Here is a 20,128-nt window from a genome sequence, read left to right as displayed (position 1 = left end):
TTTTCTCTCAAGTCCTGCTGGTCACCATGTCCTGGGGATTGTAAATCTGAAATGATTCTAAATGCTGGGGTGAAAAAAAGGGCTTAGGATCCAGCTTAAGCACACTTTGAAAAAGGGTGTATTTGACTTTGGTATCTCTCTTAACTCTGCTTTTCAAACCTTCTTCTCTCTCTCACCAGGCCCATGTGATCCAGAAGAAGCCCATGACTGCAGTGTCCTTCTAGGGCCTTCCCCCTAGCAGTGGCTTTGTGCCAACTCTCCCATCTTCCCTCACAGATCGCCCTTTACCATCCCCTGATCTGGATCCAGAGTCAGCTAGTCCTTCTCCATGTTGTTACTGGGCTAATGCAGGGAATGTCTGCAGCTTAAAGCAGGCCTTTGTGGAGGCAGAATGCCCTCACCTAACAGAGGAAGCCTAACGGTCAGGGTTCTGGGAACCGTGGGAGCTGTGTGGGGGATGCAAGACAGCCTGGTGGCATCCATGAATCTAATTACGTAGTCTACCTGGTGCAAGAGAAGAGTCTCTGGAGTTAGACTGGCTTCATTTCTACTGACAAGCTGTGCAATCCTGAGCAGGTTACTTAACCTCTCTGTGTTTGGTTTTCTGTTCTATAAATTGGGGCTATTTATAGTACATAGCCCAGAAGGCTGGTATAAGGATCAACTACCATATAAACAATTAACCCAGTCCCGAATACATTGTAAGTGCTTAATTAATATAGGATAAATAAAAAGTAAGACATCATTATACTTTTATGTTCAGTAACAGCCCTCTGGGGCTGACCTTGGGCTGGCAAGGATCATGCCATCTTATTTCTCATCTTGTTTTGCTACAACTTCTTTTTTTTTTGGAGTCAGAGTCTCTCTTTTGCCCAGGCTGGAGTGCAGTGGCACGATCTAGGCTCACTGCAACTTCTGCCTCCCGAGTTCAAGCGATTCTCCTGCCTCAGCCTCCCGAGTAGCTAGGATTGCAGGCATGCAGCACCATGCCCAACTAATTTTTGTATTTTTAGTAGAGACGGCTGGTCTCGAACTTCTGACCTCAGGTGATCCACCTGCCTCAGCCTCCTGCTGGGATTACAGGCGTGAGCCACTGCACCCGGCTCACAACTTCTTAAACCCTGGTTTCTCTTATCCTGTAACCCCCAATCCCAGTCTTCCCACCCTCACTTTCTCAGTCTTATCCAAAGGAAACCAAGGAGCCACGACTCAATTGTGGCAGGAAAGAGCTGCCACAGAGGCCTGCTGGGCAGATGCCCCCCCTCACCTACCTCCCGTATTTGACTTCGTATTTGCCCACCTTCCCAGCATAACCCACAGGCTCCAAATCAGGAGCGTGGGACGTGTGTGCTCACTAGCAACAGCTCCTTCCAGAATCTCCTCCCTCATGTGAAACTGGATGCTTCTACTACAAAAATATAAACCAGGAGTCTCCATGAAGCTACGTATGGCTAACATGCTTCCTTTCATGGCCAGAATATTTTCCCAGAAAGCACATTTTACTTCTGAAACACAACCTAGAAGCCAGTGGCTGCCCCTGTGGTTTTTCAACAGTTTAAAGCAATATTGGACACCACCAAGTGTCTCCTTTTTTTCCCGGAGAACTGAGTTACAAAATACTGGTTTCTATTAGGGTGTGTCTAGCACTTTCTGTGCTGCCAAGCCTTCCATTTTTATGGTCTGCACATTTGTAGATTTTCCATGAACAGGCTCAAATTTATTCCCAGGCAATGATGCTTAGGAAATCCAATATGAACGTGAAGATTGTTCTAAAGCAGACTCAGAATTTGTCCCATGCCATTGCCTAAAAAGAGCATTTCTGATATGTAATAAAATAAAATTTTTCTAGCATTTTATATATATAATTTTATATATATAATTTTCTAGCATTTTATATATAATATATATAAAATATATATAATATATATATACGAAGCGGGGGGATATTTGCTCTCCTTATATGATTTTTTGGACTGGATTTTTAGAGGAAACTTGTCTTTTAAATTCTTCTTCTCTATCCTTTTATTTCTATATTTGTATAGAATACAGCCCAAACATCCACCTACACAGGCATTTTACATAAAGAGTTGGAAGCCAAGTGACTGAAAAACAAAACAAAGTTATTTATGTAGTGTCTTTATAGAGATTTACATGTCAATTCGAATGGGAGCCAAGGGTAATAGCTGGAGGGAAATGAACCAGTTCGGGAACTATGCTAATGGAAAGTGTGACTATAATTTAGCTTTGTTGACAAATAAAAAGGCAAGTATTGTATTTTTTATGAGAAAAATAACATAGGAAATATAGCTTTCCATGTATATATTCATATACACTCAGTCTTCACCTCAAGAAGCCTTCCCACTAGAATTCCAAATCACATTGCCCTATGCTCCAAATCCTGCACCAATTACTGCTGGTGCTGCCCAGTTTTACAAACCCAGTTTGAGGTGGGTTTTCTCTCCCCAGTATGGCTACAAACCTCTGGAAGGCAGAAGCACATCTAAGTGCATTTCTGTATATTATCACAGCACCTGGCACCACTCTGAACACAAAACAACTGATCAGCCGGCATCTACTGAACTGTGTGGATTGAATAGTTGGATTCAGAGCTATGAGGTCTAGAATGGCCACTTTAATCTGGCAACTGAAACTGCCCCAAAGAGGTCTAGACAAAGTTTGCAGTTCAACAACTATCCCCTGAATTCTGCTGGTAGACAGGCCTGCCACCCCTAGTAAACGGAGGCCACCTGTGGTGACCACTGCCATGTGCTGCACGGACTCCCCTTCAGGAACGAAGGACTTCCTCCACAAGTGGCTGGTAGTGCTACCTGCAGAAGCCCTCAGCTGGAGGGAACAGCCTCACCCAAGGTCATACCTAGTTCCTTGAAATGGCTTGCCTTTAATGACTGCTTATTTTGGGGGTGTAAAAGTATAAAGACCTGGCCTCTCACCCCAACTCAGAATAGTTCTGATGAGCCAGCCATTCTAGCTCCAGAGTTCCCATGGGCTCAACTGAGGCTATTGGGTCTACATGGTAGCTCAGCTTCTCTGCCCGGTCCTGCTCCCTTCCCTTCCTCCTTTTTTCCCTTGCCTTCTACAGGTATTAATTCTAAGAGAAGTTCCAAATAAACCTTGTGCATGCTGCTGACCTCCATCTCAGAGTCTGCTTCCTAGCAAACCAACCCAGAACACCATCCATTCATCCATCTGTCCATCCACCCACCCACCCACCTATCCAGCCAGCAACCGGCCACTATGCTTAGGGGACATGGGTGGCATGGGGCTGATACAGATGAAAAAGACCCAGTCCTTGTCCTTAGAAAGTTAACTAACAGTCCAGCACAGGAATAACCATAAAGTATGCAATAGGAAGGGCTGGTGTCAAGGGATATGTGGCTGTGGATATGATGCCAGGTAAGGGAGGTGAGGAGTCTTCATGTACTGGCTTAGGCTGTGTAGACATACCCTGTCTCCTCATCCAGTGTCAAGCCCTGGAGGGGCTTGCTTCATGCACTGGCTTAGGCTGTGTAGACATACCCTGTCTCCTCATCCAATGTCATGCACTGGCTTAGGCTTCATGCACTGGCTTAGGCTGTGTAGACATACCCTGTCTCCTCATCCAATGTCAAGCCCTGGAGGACAAGGTGAACTGTGTCCTTATCTCTCTTTGCATTTCCCATAATTCCTAACACAGAATCCCAGACAGTACAGAAATCTTGAAACACTAAAACAAAACAAAACACTGAGGGAAAGCCTTGGCATCCTGTCTACTTTATAGGACAGGTTTCTGGCTGCTGGTCTGGCCTTTTAGGACAAAGTTCTCAGGAGGTTCCTCAAGATGCTCATTCACTTACTATGTCCATAAAATCTCAAGAACATGAAGAAGCACAAGACAAGGTCCTGACTCCCAAAGCAGCTACAGCTTACTCTGTGGATGAGGCAGAGATCCGTGCAAATTTCAACAAACAGGAACAAGAAATGGGAATATGACTAATAACCAAATGGCACATCATTCCCAGGCTGTCCTTGCCCTTAGCAGGCCAGCCCATTTATCTTCAATCTGTCAGTAGACAAAGATTACTAAACAGCTTCTGCAAGGAACCTAGCAATGAGAATCAACAAACCCTCAAACCTCACAGTGCCTCAAAACCAATGCACCTGCGAAACTTAATGTCAAAGGGGAAAAGAACCTTTACCCCAAACACCACTGCTAAGTGCCTGAAGGAAGAGGCAGCGTCTGTGGGGTGGGGGAGCCTGTCTCCTGCACTTCCCTGCCTCCAGAGAACGTTACCCAACACAACATGCCACTGTCTCCTTCAACTCTCCCTCTCCTTTCACTGCTTTTGTACAATCTGTCACCAACTTCTGTTGCTGATTTCTCTGAAATGCCATTTGCACCCTCCGTTTTCCGTCTCGCCTTAGTGCCACTACCTTCTCTGATGTTGTGGCCATACCCTGGGAGTTGAGGTGCCAAGTCCAGGCAAACCTTGCATCTCTCCATCTCTGCCAGATGTACGTTCTGAAAACTCAGCTTTCATTTGGTCACGTCTCTGCTCAAGAATCATGGGGGCTCCAGAGGCCCTGCCAAGACCAACTTACTCCCTGTACTCGCCTAGCTTTATCTCCCAGAACTCCCCAGTATGTGCCCTCTATTTTAGCTGCCTTCCTGTTTATTTGTGTCTTTTCTCAAGCTGTATGACTTCCGGAATGTCTTTCCCTCTCACCTGACACCTCCTCAACAGGATCCTGTTGAATCCTATCCATTCCTTCAGTTGGTTCACATGGACCAAGCTGAGCATGTAGGGGAGGAGAGAGAGAGGAAGGGCAGAGTTAGGGGCCTGGTGTTTTCCCAGTCCTGTTTTTCTCTTGTGGTTCCCCTACCACATTCTGACTGCATCACATGGAAATGCTTTTCTGCAGCACTGACCCAGGCACAAGGGCACCATCAGCTTGATTGCCCTGGACCATCTATTTGTGGGAGGAAGGAGCTTATCTGCCCTCAGCTGGGTAGGCTGTCTTGATCTTCCAAGCCAGAAAGGGGAAAAAACTGATGTCGCTGTTTACTCCCCTGTTGCTTCTTAGGAAAGACTTAACCACTCCCAAGTGAATACACCAAGCTCTAGGATTTCTGAGATGGATGGTGGGTTTGCCAAAGGAAAGAGTGCCAAGTTGGGTCTCTGGAAAGAATCCAGCGTTCCATAAACCTTGCCTCTTCCCTAATCATAGAAAGATCCATAAAATGACAGAAAGGTAGAGGAGAATGCAGGCAGCACAATGACATAGAAGCATCATTCTGTGCTTCCTGAAAAACAGAAAATGCAGATGGAGACAAATTTCATCCTCCGCCCCACCCTCCACTGCAGCGTGTTGCTCTATGAGAGATCTGCTCTGCACGCACAAAGTGGGGGGAACTTTGGAAGAGTCTCTTGAAAGTGGTAGAGTAAAAAGTGAGTTGTCTTTGTCCTCTGCCAATAGGTGACTAGAAAGGTGACCATGACGGGCAAAACTGGCAGGGAGGAAGGTGCACACCTCCTATGCTTCCTGCCACCTTGAAGGGAAAAGGTTTACCAATGGAATGGGGGAGGTGGAGGGCATGGGATTGCCTCCTCTTCTTCCACTTGAAGCACCGTGAAAGAAGAAACGCTTTCATCCCCACATTAGCAGGTGGATTGAGTAAGGGGTTCTCTGCTTTTTTTTATAACTTTCCCTAGAGGCGTAGGAGAAGCTGGTGAAAGCAGCAGGTTGGAATATCCCCATCTTCATGCCTTGCGCTGGAAGATGGATGAAGATGAGAAGAGGTAAACTAAAATGACCTCCTCAAGCATACACACACACACACACACACACACACACACACACACACACACACACACGTGCACACACCAGAGATAATGAACAAGAGACTGAAAAGGAGAAAATTCAAAACAAATCTCTTTAGGCAGCTATATTAATGTGATAATAACAACAGCAACATTAATTGTTTTAAACATGCAGTTATATTTTAAAACACTGGAGTTCATTATTTAGCAGTATTCTTACAACAAATAATCCAATCAGGTAATAATCAAAATAACAGCTACCATTTACTAAATGATTACCAGGAACACCTCTCATGTGTTATTATACTGAATCTTCATAAACCCCTGTGGCACTATTGTTATCCTCATTTTACAGAGTAGGAAACTGAGGTTGAAGATGTTAAATAACTTGCTCATGAAGTGGAGACTGAAACTCAGCTCTGTTCAATTCCAGAGTCCAGCCTTTTACCCTTACAAGGTCCATCTTATGGCAGGGCTTTTTCACAAATTCAGGAAATGGAAAGGCATGGACGAGGAAGCAGCCCTTATGTCTCAACTCCCTGTGAGGCAGGTACACACACACATATAAGTACTCCAAGAGGTCCCACTCATTCTGCTGTACTTCTCAGTTACACCCATTCAGCTTTCATAGATACAGGTCCATGGATGAATGTCAAGTTTCTTGTAGGGACAAAGGTCAATCTCTAAGGAGAACACACCTGTCATCTAACCTGTATCTGAATCTGCAATAGTGGTTTCCATTTGACAGGATGCAGCCCTAGCAAGGTGGTGAATTAACATCCAGCTTTGAAGCACTGTCATACAGGAGAATACTTTAAGATGGAATATAATGAGTGAGACTGACTGCCATTTAGCGAATGGCTTGTGACATTAAAATACATCTTCAACTTGTGAGTTTCAAGCACACGCAGAAAGAAGAAACGACTGCAGAAAACAGTAAGGTGCAAACAAATAGTGACAGCTCACGACAGCTGGCTGCCCTGTTCTTCATGGGGCCCATCTGACCTTAGTGATGTTTGCTGTCAGCTACGCAGAGGCCTTCTGACACAAACTGACTGTGAATATAACAGGGATATTAAACACTGGGGCAGGCTGGAGAGAGAAAACAACAGGGTGCAGAAGAATTCTTTTCCTTCCCTTTCACCCAAGTACCAGGGATTCTGAAGATTCTCCTCCCTTCCCTCGGCTTCTCTTCCTTCCTCTTTCTCTAAGCCTCCTTATCCTCCTCCCCCTTCTCCCTCAACCCCTTAACTTCAACCAGAAGAAGAGATGGAGGGTTGGGCAGGGTAGCACAGAGAATGTTGTTCCTGGGATTTTGCGAGAGTTGAGTGTCAGTATCAATGTCCCCTTCCTGCTTGCACTCTCAAAATAGATACACACAAAACACCTACTGGAACTTTTAAATGATGAGAGGAGATCCACAAGCCACCCGTGAGGCAAAATCTCAGCACTTTATAGTCACAGAAACATACAGGCATGCAAAGGGCTCATGTTTATGAATTATATCCACACATACCTACGCAAAGCAGGTGGCACTTGCACACACACAGGAATCCTTAAATACACGCATCTTGGCATTTCCTTTCCACCAGCTTCGGCCCTTCCCACCCACCCAAAGGTGCGGGCCACAGCCACCCTCTGTGGGGTCTGATGCAGGGTGAAGGGCGTCACTGGGTCCTGGCTACTCCCTGGCTGTGAGAAGTGGGCAAGCCCTTTACTCTATGGGAATCTCTGTAAAATGAAAATAACTGCCTGGCCAGAGGCTGTGAGGATGAAAGGGTATTAATAATATACGCAGGGCGCTGTCCTGCTTGGTTCCCGAACCTCCCTTTCCTACACCCACGGCTGGACTGATGGTGCCTTCTGTCACTTGGTCCCCACCGTCAGTACTCTAGTGTGACACTGGGAAGAGTGGGGGCCTAGCCAGGGCCGCGGTCTGTACAGGAGGGTCCCAACCCGCAGGTCACGGGTCTGCAGGCCCACAGCTAACCTTCAGAGGTGCACGAGCGCCGGGAGCCGTGGGCACGTGCGGGGGGCGAGCGGGTCCCAGGTGCGTAGACCCGTGGGTGGGGGGCGGAGCGGGCCGGTGGAGGTGGGCAGAGCCCGGCGGCAAGTCGACCCACGGCTGTGGGTGGCTTCCTCCTGTTGCTCAGTATCAGGGAGAGGCGGGGGAGGACATTCATTTTCTTTTCTTCCCTAAGTAAGCATCCACCTATTGCTTTAATAACTATCGATTGTGAAAAGCCGGCGGGGCCTCTTAAAGGCGAAGCCTGGAGGCGCGCGCCCCCGCGTCCGTGTTCGGGGACTAGTCTGCGGGGACCTTCTGGACCTTCTCCGCCGGCTGCGCGGCAGCGATGGACCAGCGCCTGTGCATGGGCTCTCCTAGCAGCCTCGGGAACCGCAGCCGCAAGCTGTGATTTGACCCCTGCCCCAACCACTCGCGAGGCCTTTTCTGTTCAGAGCCCCCAGTCACGTTCTTGGACCCAGTCACCTGCTCCGCAGCGCAGTCCCAGCGCCCCAGGTTCGAGGACCCGGCCCGCGCTGGGAAAGTTATTTCAAAAGGCAGATGTGTTGCAACCCTCTCTGCAGCAAACTACAGAACGCGGATTCCCGAACCCTTCCCCGCCCCCACCCGGCCCGGGCGACCAGAGCCCGCCGCGGGAGACTGGCAGCAAGAAGAGCCACCCCTAAATGCACCTTCCCTCCCTCCCGCACGCCCAAGTGCAATGGGGTTGGGGGAAGCCCCAAAGCAAACTCACAGCGCGGAGCAATCCCCAGTCTTGGCCTGGAAGGGGTCGGGCTGCTGAGGATCGGCTTCCCGATTTCATGCCCCAGCCTCCAGTCCTCCCCAGCCCCAGCCCACCCGGCTGGGCCGTCGCGGCCCCTCGGTACCTGCGGCGGTCACGGGCTCGCCCTCGCTCTGCTCCCCGGAATCCGAATCCATGCTGCGGGCTGCTGGCTGGGCGTCCACGGCCACCCGCCCGTCTGCGGGGCGCTCGGGCAGCCGCGGCGCACTCAGGGCGGACAGCGGGGCGGCTGGAGCCCAGGCGGCGCGGGCGGCGCGGGCTGGGCGGTGCGCGGCGGCAGCGGCCAGGGGGCGGCTCCGCAGAGGCGAGCGCCGCCCGCACCCCGCTCCCCGGGCCCGCCGGCCGGTGCCTGCGCGCGAGGCGAGCGCAGGGCGGAGGGTGGGGCGCGCCGGGAGAGAGCCGGGAGGAGGGAGGGGAGGCGCGAGCGCCGAGGAGCCCGAGCGTCCGGCGCCCCGCGGGTTCCAGGCTGGGGTTAAATATTCCGGGGGCGGTGCCGCACCTCCCTACCCGCGCCCTGCGTCGGAGCCCTTGGACTTGCCTCGCGCAGCGAGGTTGTGCTGGTCTGCAAGGCCGAGCCCCTTCCCTAGGGTGAGGCCAAGTTTGTAAAATTCCTAGGTGAAAAAGAGCTTCAACTCGCGCAGGAAAGGAGAGGTTCCGAGTGTTCCGAGTTATGGGGCTGCCAGGGTTCGAGTCCAACTCCACCGCTCAGAGACCTTGGACGAGACCTGTATTTGTTTTCTCACTAGGAAGATGAGGGAAGAGGGTCGGGGAATAACGGAAAGGGACGGGGTGGGGGGAGATGACAGTTGGACTGCTGTGGGAAGTAGTAAGACAAGGCATGTGCGGGACCGAGCGCAGGACCTGGCACCTACTGACGAAGTAAACACACAGGCGGATAATGCTGACTCTGGCTGTTTGAGACTTCTCCCGGCGAGGGCAGGGCAGGTGGGGCAAGCGGTGGTGAAGCGGGTTCCGGGGGCTCGGTGAGTCTGAACACTGGCTCGCCTGGAAGGCTGGAGCCACCCTGCAAATCAAGCAGCCGTGCTATTTCGCGCCCGCGACTAGAGGGGCCAGAATTAATTTTAAAAGCTTTTCTTTGTTGATGGGATTAAACACAGAGTGCTAAACTTCCGTAACACCCTCCTTTCCGAAAGGAAAAAAAAAGCATTTGTAAACCTATTTACTAATTAAGAGCCAAACGAGGGGGGAAGTGCACGGAGCACCGAGGCCTTTTTTTGTTGTTGTTAATTCTTGGTTATCTGTATGCTCTTATTGCCTCCCTGTTATAGGCTTCTACACTCACAAAGCCTCAAGCTGGGTTCTCTGCATGTAAAGTCTGCCCAGAGAATGCAAACTATTGGCCAGAGCAAAAGAAAATCAAGAAGAAAAAGTGTGCTAAAAAGCGCCACTTACTGAACGTTTCCCTTTGTGTCCTCATCTAATCTGTACAACGACCCAGTGAAGAATTTAGGTTGCACCATTTGAAAATACTTTTTGGAAGTAGAATATGGTTGGAAGTTGGCAAGTTCATAGAACTCAACTTATTTTCATTCCCATTTTACAGATGGGAAAAGTCTCAGAGACAGCAAATGATGTCCCTGTGGTCTCGGGTCGTCCAGTAGTTGGGTGAGCTGGGACTTGAAATCAGGACTTTCTGATGTCCAGATCTGCTCCTGCCTGCTATGGTAGTGTCATAAGTGAATTTTGGCTTCTGGTCTACCTGAAGGCTGACGTTTTTAGTGAAGTGTGGGCTTAACAGAGTGCAAATACCACTCTACTTTGTGTTTTCAGAAAACAAAGGATGGCCAAGCTCATGGACTCTAGTGATAAAAGTTGGATGGATATTGATGAAATGGTCAAAAGAGCCCCACAGTGGATGTGTTATCTTGGGCAAATGGCTAAACCTCCCTCGGTTTCCTCAAGTGTTGGTGTCTCCTTCATAGGGTGTTTGTAAATAAATGAAATAATGAGTGTGAAAGCTATTACCTAATGCCTGGCACACAGTGAATGTTTGATAACTGGAAAGAGCACTAATTTTTAGATCGAATGGATCCCATTTAGAAAAACAAAATATTTTAGAATTGCATTTTTTTTTAATGAAAAGAGTGGTGGCTGGGCGCGGCGGCTCACACCTGTAATCCCAGCACTTTGGGAAACTGAGGCGGGCGGATCACCTGAGGTCGGGTGTTCAAGACCAGCCTGACCAACATAGAGAAATTCTGTCTCGACTAAAAACACAAAATTAGCCAGGTGTGGTGGTGCATGCCTGTAATCATTGCTACTCAGGAGGCTGAGGCAGGAGAATCGCTTGAACCCGGAAGGCGGAGGTTGCAGTGAGCCGAGATCGTGCCATTGCACTCCAGCCTGGGCAACAAGAGCGAAACACTGTCTCAAAAAAAAGAAAAAAGTAATGGCAAAATTTGGATACAAGATGATACTTAAAAAACAAATAGCTGGGATCATTTAAAAAGTTTGCCGTAATAGCTTTTCAGTTATAAGGTAAAACAACAATGATAGCTTCACAGAACAGAGCATATGGGATTCAAAAGGCATTCAGCTTCCTCTAAAGGTTGTACCTAGATTCAATAACAGGAAATGTGAAACTTTCCCTGTTTCCTTAGACCTCCTTTCCTTGCACTTCATGGAAGCTGTTTTGGTTTTGTTTGTGTTTTAATGAACAGGTAGCCTGGGTTGCAGTGTGAGGGAGACAGACCACAGAGACATGTATGAATAACAGCAAAAAGGAAACAGAGAAGCTACTGGAATTTGATCAACAGTAAACAATGTACTGAGAACACACATTTACAACACATGTATGCTTATCAGTCATCAAGTCTTCACTAAGTATCTAGTACATTTTGACCCAGAGATAAATGCTTGGGGCATGGAGGGGAGAAAGAACTGGTCAAGGTATCCTGAAAAGTCTTTGAGTGAAGTTCTTAGATAATGCCTGTTCATTTACCTGCTCCTGTATTCATTCATAGTATATTTCTGTGAAAGGAGGCAGACATAGAATGAAAAATTGAATTGAATGTGGAATTAGACAATGGGGAAGAGAGATCCAAACTAAATAAGGTCTCGATTCCAATTTCCTATGATGTGCAATCTGTTGTCATGGGACAGCAAGACAAAGGGAAATGACTACTGGCACGTGTGTGAGTTTAATGAGGAACATTAGTGGAACATACCTTATCTCTCCTCCCAGTTTGGAAAAATCTGTGTAAGAGAAGGAAGTCCTTAAAATAGTATCCTATGACCATCACCCCCATTAAAACAGTGAAATCTGAGGTGGTGAATCTCCTTTTACAAACCAGTTCTGATATATTTCTTGGGGGCAGGGGGAAACTCTTAAGAAAGAGAAAAAGGGAAAGGGTTTCTGTAGTTCCTCTGTATATTTTTAGAAAAATGGCATCACTTTGCAGACTTGAATCTAGAGTCTGAGGGTTATAAACCACCTTCCTCAGTGTTTCCACTACATCTTTTCAGCCTGGCAGCTCTTCAGACATATGAGTTTCTACCACTCATTGGTCATTTCTTAACTCGAGTGAACAAAATTGTTGGCTTTTTAAGGGAATTGCCTGTCTGGTGGGTAAAGCGTATCTATTTGTAAGGTGTCAAGAAACAGATAATAAAATAGATCCATTTCTGCTAACACAATAATACTCCTTTAATCTGAGCCAGTGCTATGACTCATCTGCCTGTCTCCTCTTGTGGGATGGAAAGGGAGCTGTCTGCAAACCTTCAGCAGTGGGAGGAGGGAAGGAGATACTTTTCACATGCTAGGACTGCTGTTCTGCTTTGAAAACCCACCAGCTCTAGAACTGCTGTTTTCTCTAGGCTGAAGTGGCCTTTGGTCCTTAGAGGTGAAAGGTTGGCCCTATTTTTAATAATTTGTCTCAAGGTAGACTTTGGTCCCAAGGAAGCTTCTACCCAGAGCTGAGGGGCCCTCCATGGGACTGTAGGTAAGCTGGAGAGCAGGGTCCAAGCTAGCTTGATATCCATCTAACAGAACAAGATGCTAGAAGACAGCCTTGAAAAAGGGGGCTTTTCCTATTTCTTTCTCGCCAGTAAAAATAAGCTTTTATTAGTCCCCCCTCTTATTTAAAAAGTAATGCAGATTACTAGAAAAATTGGAAAATACATATAAACAAAAAAGAATATAAATTAATTCATAATTTTACTAATTGCAATCATGATTAACATATCTTTTGAGAAGTTTCCTTCTTTGTGTGTACAGTATTCTGCTTTTGTAAATTGCTTTTTCCTTTTAACAATATGTTGTGAACATCATTTCATCTACTCTTTGATAACATGATTTTTAATAGCTGTACAATATTCTACTGGATGAGTACACCATATGTATTTAAACAATCCTCTATTGTTGAGCAGTTAAGTTGTTTCCAATTTTCTGCTATATTAGCATCAATCAATATCCTCATGTCTAAATCTTTGCACACATCATTAATCAATGCATGTGAACTTTCAGCAGCCTCCTTGGTTTACCTTGGGAGAGAGAAACAAGAAAGAAAATTGCAACTAACAAAATAATTGCTGTATATATCCCAAGACTTTAAGGTTATCAAGAATTTTCATGGGTATAATCTCCACTAGGCAGCGGGTGGGTTATTTGAGTTCATTCTTGCATTTGTCCAGCATCAGTTGAGCCCAGAGGGGATTTCTATAGGTCTAGGAGAAGAATGCAAAGTTTCCTTCCACACTTTCTTTGTGTTCAATGTGTCCTCTACACAGCCCCATCCAAGTCCAGACCCCTTGTAGGAGGCAGAGGGTGGATGAGGCTGGCAACTTTGGCATTCAGCTGTTCTCCTGGGTTCTTAGCTTCTGCTTCCTGAGCTGCCGGCAGGATAGCTTTCTTGGTGGTTAATGCAATTATAGTGACTCAAAAGCACTGATCCAAAGGGAGAGGGAAATTGAGAAGGAGAAAGGGAGAAGAGAAAGAGAGAGAGAGAAGAAAACTCTATGGGTCCAACCTCTGTTGTGCCCTAGCCCAACCCTATGGGGTTATTTATAAGCCCTTTAAACAGCAGCACCAGGATCTTAGGTTCACTGGGAGCCTCCCTGATCACATATGGTGTGTGATCTCACTTGTGGCATTCATTTTGGCTGTGGGATGTGACTCCACTGCTGTATGAGAGCTGTTCTTACAAGCATCTACACAGCTTGTATGTGGGTACCCTAAGTAACTGTTGAGCTCTGTCCAGTGCCTTCCCATCTTCCTGGATCCTTACACAGCTTTGTGGCATAGAAAAGGTCAGTATTATTCCCACAGGGGAGAAGACGGAATCAAGACCCATGAGGCTTCAGCGGCAGCTAGAGTCTTTATGGTTTTCAGGATGATAGGAAAGTACCCAAAGACTGGGTGGGGCAATGTTACCCCAGTTTTCAAAGGGAAGAAAGGAGTTGATTCTGGAAATAACCAATTGGTGACTTTTTTGTTGCTGTCTGGCAAAAGTCTGAAACAAACAGGTTTATAAATGGTTAAAGAAGAGAATGGTGATCACCAGCAGCCAACATGGGTTCCTTACCATGTCCTGCTAAAATAACCATGTTAACTTTCTTTAAACAGAGTCATGAAGTGTATAAATCAAGATAATTTTAATTTGACTTGGGATGTATCAAGTATTTGTTGAGTACCCTCTGTGTTTCAGGTGCAAAATGAAGGGAAGTGACTGTCACAGATACCACATGTTGTGATTTAAGTTTTGAGGAGGTCTTATACAGTTTCCTTGCTGCTAGGTGGATCTGGAGTAGGTTGAACAATCCTACCCAGTGAGCTTTGATTCATGGCTTTGAGTTACCTAGGAGGGAGGTATCCAGTGGAGTGACACAGAGCTCTACCCTTGGCTCTAGTTTATTCTACTTATTTTTTTTTTAAAGACAACAACAAGAGTAGTGATTTAGAGAAAGAATTTGATGCTTGTGCTTATCAATGGTATAGATTACCATACTAACACAGGTCAGAGAAGACAAAATCATATGGGAAAGACATGTGGGTCTTAGTTGTCCATAAGAGCAACATAAGTCAACAGTGGGATAATAGCTCTATTGCTACAATAAGGGCAGGAATAGTTCTTCTGTATTGGAGCTAGTCTTACAGACACCTGGGGTCTTATGAACATCTGGTGTCACATTTTAAGGAGGCATATCAGGAATCTCCCCAAGGTGGGGGAATCAAGATGATGAAAGAGGTTTGGAAACCACTCTGTATGAGAAAGTTTGAATGTCAGGCTGGAGAAGGAAAAAGAAACAAACAAGGCATGACTGGATGGATGTCCTTAAATGTGTAGAGACTTAGATTCTAGGCTGATGTGGGACTAATGGATAAAAGTTATAAGAAGGGAGAATTTGGATCTTGTGCCAGTCCTGGCCTGCCTGTCCTTGCCCTTTCCATCCTCTGTATGGAAAAGGGGCTGACCCCTACAGGCTGCATTTGCCGGGCCCCTGTACTAGCTGGTTTCTAGCTGGATACAGCCAGTAGGGGGCACTGGCAGAAGATGGGCAGGTCAGGGAAGGAATATTCTCCCCTATCCTCTATCCCTCAATCTTGGCACCTTTGACATTTGCTATATCTCCTTTGTGACTCCAGCTCCTACCAAATGGACCTGCTGTGGTTCCAGCTTTCACGAGGTGACCCCAACCCCTTGGCTCCAGTAACAGCACCTCCTCCCTTTTGCCCTGCAGCCCAGTGTGGCAGTGACTTCCTGCTGCTGCTAATGTCTAGGTTACCTCACTATCCTCTGTTTGGCTTCTCAAACCCGTGTAGCCAGTTCCCTGCATTGCATGATCTCCTTTGGAAATATGTAAAATAGCGCGGGGTGCGGTGGCTCTCGCCTGTAATCCCAGCAGTTTGGGAGGCCGAGGCAAGCGGATCACCTGCGGTCAAGAGTTCGAGGCCAGCCTGATTAACATGGAGAAACCCCGTCTTTACTAAATATACAAAATTAGCCCAGCATGGTGGTGCATGCCTATAATCCCAGCTACTCGGGAGGCTGAGGCAGGAGAATCATTTGAACCTGGGAGGCTGAGGTTGCAGTTAGCCGAGATCCCACCATTGCCCTCTAGTCTGGGCAACAAGAGCAAAACTCCGTCTCAAAAAAAAAAAAAAAAAAGAAAGAAAAGAAAAGAATATATGTAGGCTGGGCACGGTGGCTGAAGCCTGTAATCCCAGCACTTTGGGAGGCCGAGGTGGGCAGATCATGAGGTCAGGAGATCGAGACCTTCCTGGCTAACATGGTGAAACCCTGTCTCTACTAAAGATACAAAAAATTAGCCGGGCGTGATGGCGGGCGCCTGTAGTCCTAGCTACTCAGGAGGCAGGAGAATGGCGTGAACCTGGGAGGCGGAGCTTGCAGTGAGCTGAGATCGCGCCACTGCACTCCAGCCTGGGCAACAGGCAAGATTCCGTCTTAAAAAAAAAAAAAAAAAGAAAGAAATAAAAAGAAAAGAAAATATGTAAAATATTTTCCTAGTTAGACCTCATTGATACAGACATGTACCAGTGGTACTGGAATAAGAAAGTGTTTTTTAATGATTACAACTGGATGACCATGGGTAGGGGTATTGTGGGAGGCTGGAGTCCACGACTTTTAGGATTCCTTTGGAAATTGAGACATGGAAAGGAAATGATGTGTCCAAGTCCTGGGAGTGGCAGAGCTGCGACTAGAACTCAAGGCTCCTATTCTCCAGACAGGCATGCTTTCATCTGATGCTGACTCTCCTCCTGCGCATGTCTTTAAAAGTATCCTGTCGTGGTTTATGTTAGTCATCCTTCTGATCTATGGAAGAGAAAATTGAGTCTCCTAAATTTGTTTTTTTCTTTTAATTCTCTCATGTTTATGTGACAACCCAGTTCAATAATGCTTACTCACTAATTATTTTACAGAACAAATATCGCTCGCCAAGTGTTGAGTGGAAACCTTTTGTTCCTCCCTTCAAAGCATTTTCTACTTAGAAAAGCTAAATACATGTTCCAATCTGGAAGGTTCCATTTATGTAAGTCTCTGATTTCATAACATCTACGCCCAGTCTAGGGCTGTAGAAGAGGGAAGAAATGTTCAAGGTCACCTAGTCTAACCCCATCACTTTAGATATGAAGAAATAAATCTAGAAAGATGGAGTGGTTTGCCCAGAGTTAGGAACAACTGGGACCAGGACCCATGTCTCTGGCCCTATTTCAGGATTTCCCATCATATTACCATGCTCCTTTATAGCCCTTCTACTCCAGCCCAGGACAGCAGTGACTTCCTGCTACTTCCTTTACTACATCCAGTTTTCATTTGGTTTCCACCCTCACTTCCCAAATCTCTCTCCCCAGTACTGATCTTTCCTCTCCTTTTACCTCCTGTACACAAGTGTTCTACTAGACCATATACATCTGGAATGGAATTAACAAAATCAGGACTTGACCAATATCAGGACTTGACCAATGCCTCTTTTCAATTTCTTCATCTCATCAAAGACTCTCTCCCCTCTCCTCCCCTCCTCTTCCCTCCGCCTCCCTCCCTTTCCCTTCCCTTTTCTTCTTTTCTGGGTTTTCAAACTTTCCATTCCTCTCTTCTATCTATCCAACATTTTCTTTCCCACCAAGTCTTCTCTTGGCATTGTCCTTAAACGGATCCCTCCCTTCGGAGGGATCTGCCTGGTTGAAGCTATCAACGCTTCTAAAAGAGGAATCTTCCATGCCTGGTTGCCATAAGCCTTTGCTCATTCTCTGAGGAGGCATAAGTTAATGTTATCCCTTAGTAAGACACCTGGGCCTCTCTCCATTACTTCTCTGGCCTCTTGACTGTGGCTGTGGGCATCTTAACACCTCAAACACTATTGCAGAGAAGGGAATTCCTTCCATGGCTAAGGATATCAAATTTATTTTATTTCAAATCATTAACAGACATCATCCCATGAGAGTTTCCAATGTTTCAACAACTTTCTCCTTTGACTGTCACTATCAATCTTAGCTAATTTTTAGATCTTGCCAAATTTGTGTTATCTAGACATTCATGAGTGGTTAGATTTATTGAAGCTCTTTCAGGATAACATTACAGCATAATGTTTGAGTCACAGTGACCTCATTCAAGTGGACTGGTTCTCCTCTGAAACAGACACATTGACACCATATTTCCAGTTAGTTGAACTGTGAACTGTGGTCTTCTGTCCTTCCAAACTCCGTGTTACTTTCTTCTAATATGTATTTTGTCTCAGTCACATAGTTGTCGAAAACCCAGGAACTCAGTTCATCCTCCACATTCCTGTAACTCATACTTTAACTTCTCTTGATGAAATTTGTAAGTCCAAGGATCAAATATTTGGGTTCTGTCAAAGGAAATAAGCATGTGGAACATGTGCCTTCTTCCTTAGTATAGGTGATATTGCTGCAAGAGTTAAGAGGAATGAGGCGTTACTGGCAGGAAAGAGGAGAGCCTCTGAAACCAGGAATCACTTCCCAACATGCTCTCCTCTGCTAGTATAGAGTGGAGGGTGAGGTCAGTGCAAACATTCTCACCTCACATCTTTCCAACAATCACGTCTCCATTGTACTGAATGCCAATAGCCTCCCAGTTCCCCAGGCTCGTAGTCTCCAAATTAGTGCTCTTATTTCTGTCTTCCTTGCTTCCATGCTGCCATCCAAAGTCCTATCAACATCTGATGCTATTTCTTGCATGAGTCTCTTGATTTTACCCTTTCCTTTCCATCTCCACGGGCTCCCTCCTCCCAGCTCTTTCCTGTGTCTTGATTGCTGCAACAGCAGTCTCTTGGCTGTCTCCCTTTATCCAGCCTTGCCCAAATCCAGCTACACCCAAGCCAGAGTTCGAGCTTTCTCAGCCATCCTAGAGCTAGCCTCTTTACTATCCTGCTATGCTCCCCACTCACAGGAGAGTCTTGAATATACACCAAAACAAAGAACTACCCAGAGTCCACACAGCAAGGAGTTTGTCATAGCCCAGCCATGTCCTGCATCTGCACCATGTCAGTCTGTTTCTGCTCTCTGCCCTGCTCCTGCGTGTCTTTCCTCTGACTCTCTGTCTGCTGCAGCCTCGTCTCTGGTGAGTACACTCCTGGCCCCTCCTTCCCCCAGCTTAAGCCTGTCTCCTCCCTGCCAGTGGATGCTTTGCTGTGATGGCTGGAGGTCTTGGCTCTCGGACCTGGCCTTGGGCCCTTCTCTCTGAATTATCCTCATGGGACCTTCTGGCCAGCGTGCCCTTGTGTTCCTGGAACCCATATCCTCTTAGCTTTGCCTCTAAGTGAATCAATGTTGAGTAATTTCTGCTGTGTTGGAGTGAAGACACCTGGATTTTTGTTCTGGCTGTTCATGAATTTGATGTGGGGCACTAAATAAGAGATGGGCTGCCTGTGCTGGCCCTCTTCAGATGCCAGTTCTGTGCATCCTTAGCTCACCACCTTGCATGCTTTGCACATGCCTCCCCGCCCCTATACTCCCTTCTCTGCCAGTTCCTGAGCCAGAGCTGACCAAGTCCCTTTCCCCACTGAAGATGAAAAGATAAGGGGATGAGTCTTGTTTGTAACGTGGTATCCCTTGTGCTTTGGGTCCCTGCATATCCATTGACCCACAGTTTCCCCTTTGGCTCTGCCTCACAGAGTGTGAAAACCAGTGTGCTTGGGTTTTGCTGTGGTTTCCCCATTTGGACTCAGGTGTCCTTCTTGGGACAGTAGCCCTAACTTGCACACTGACTCTTTAGGAGGTCTGGTCATTTCCCATTACTTGAGGTAACACTAGCAAGTCAGTTTTCATCTCTAGGGAGTTTACCTAACACTACCTGCCATTTAGTGGACTCTTACTTTGCTTCAAAAATTAATTAGATTGGACTTTCTGAGTGACTAAAAAAATTTTTTTTAACTACCAGTTGCGTTATAACACCTTTAAAAAATATGATCAAGAACTAGGGAGAAATCAGAAAGTAAAGATCCCTAAGCTATCAGAAAAGTTATCTTTTACTCAGGAGAGGGTCCTGCAGGCTCTCACTCATAGTCTAGGTTTCTTTCTTTACCCCAAAATTCTATCAGGTATGGGAACAGGAGGGCAGGGTAGAGAGGTGCTCCTGTCCACACCCACTTTACCTCTTACTCACCTGATGGCTTCCTACTGCAAACGCCTGAAGGCTTTTGATAGTTCCTGGGAGTTAAGGGGAGTGGTTCTTAGAGAACGATGGGCAAGATTTGGAGATGAAATCTAGGTTCCTGCCCCTTGTGTGGGACAGTTCTGCATAGTCTTATAGAAGTTCCGGCAGGACTGAAGCCCAGCTGTCCACAGGGGTTAAATAAATAACCTCTCAGGAATGCACCTGGATGGGCTTCCTGGTACTTCCTGAGATCGCCTCCCAAACAACTAGCTCTCAAGTCCTTAATTCAGGGTCAGCTTCTGGAGAAACTTATCCCAAGACATCCTGCAAGAACGAAAAGCCAAGAAATGATGGAAAGAGAAAATAGCAGAACTCTGAAAAAATACACACAACAACTAAAGTATTTTGG

At 46.6% G+C, this 20,128-nt stretch overlaps 1 protein-coding gene across 2 annotated transcripts in view; it reads right to left on the bottom strand.

Moving 5' to 3' along the window:
• Nucleotides 1-19,381, bottom strand: part of TNFAIP8L3 (TNF alpha induced protein 8 like 3) — a 49,305-nt gene extending 29,924 nt beyond the window's left edge. The window contains exons 1-2 of one of the 2 annotated variants that reach the window (XM_055279119.2): nt 19,110-19,381; nt 8,712-8,855 (exon numbers count right to left, since the gene is read on the bottom strand). In XM_055279119.2, the coding sequence (XP_055135094.2) occupies nt 8,712-8,855; nt 19,110-19,281 (316 nt within the window). In that variant the 5' untranslated portion in view covers nt 19,282-19,381. Of the gene's footprint in view, nt 1-8,711; nt 9,076-19,109 lie in introns of those variants that run through there. The other variant, XM_055279121.2, reaches the window with a different exon arrangement.
• Between the last annotated feature and the right edge of the window lie 747 nt (nt 19,382-20,128).

The sequence above is a fragment of the Symphalangus syndactylus genome, chromosome 5 (assembly GCF_028878055.3).
Source record: "Symphalangus syndactylus isolate Jambi chromosome 5, NHGRI_mSymSyn1-v2.1_pri, whole genome shotgun sequence".
Taxonomy (NCBI): Eukaryota; Metazoa; Chordata; class Mammalia; order Primates; family Hylobatidae; genus Symphalangus; species Symphalangus syndactylus.
Note: the sequence above shows the minus strand (reverse complement) of the source record. Positions and strands in the feature narration are given on the sequence as shown.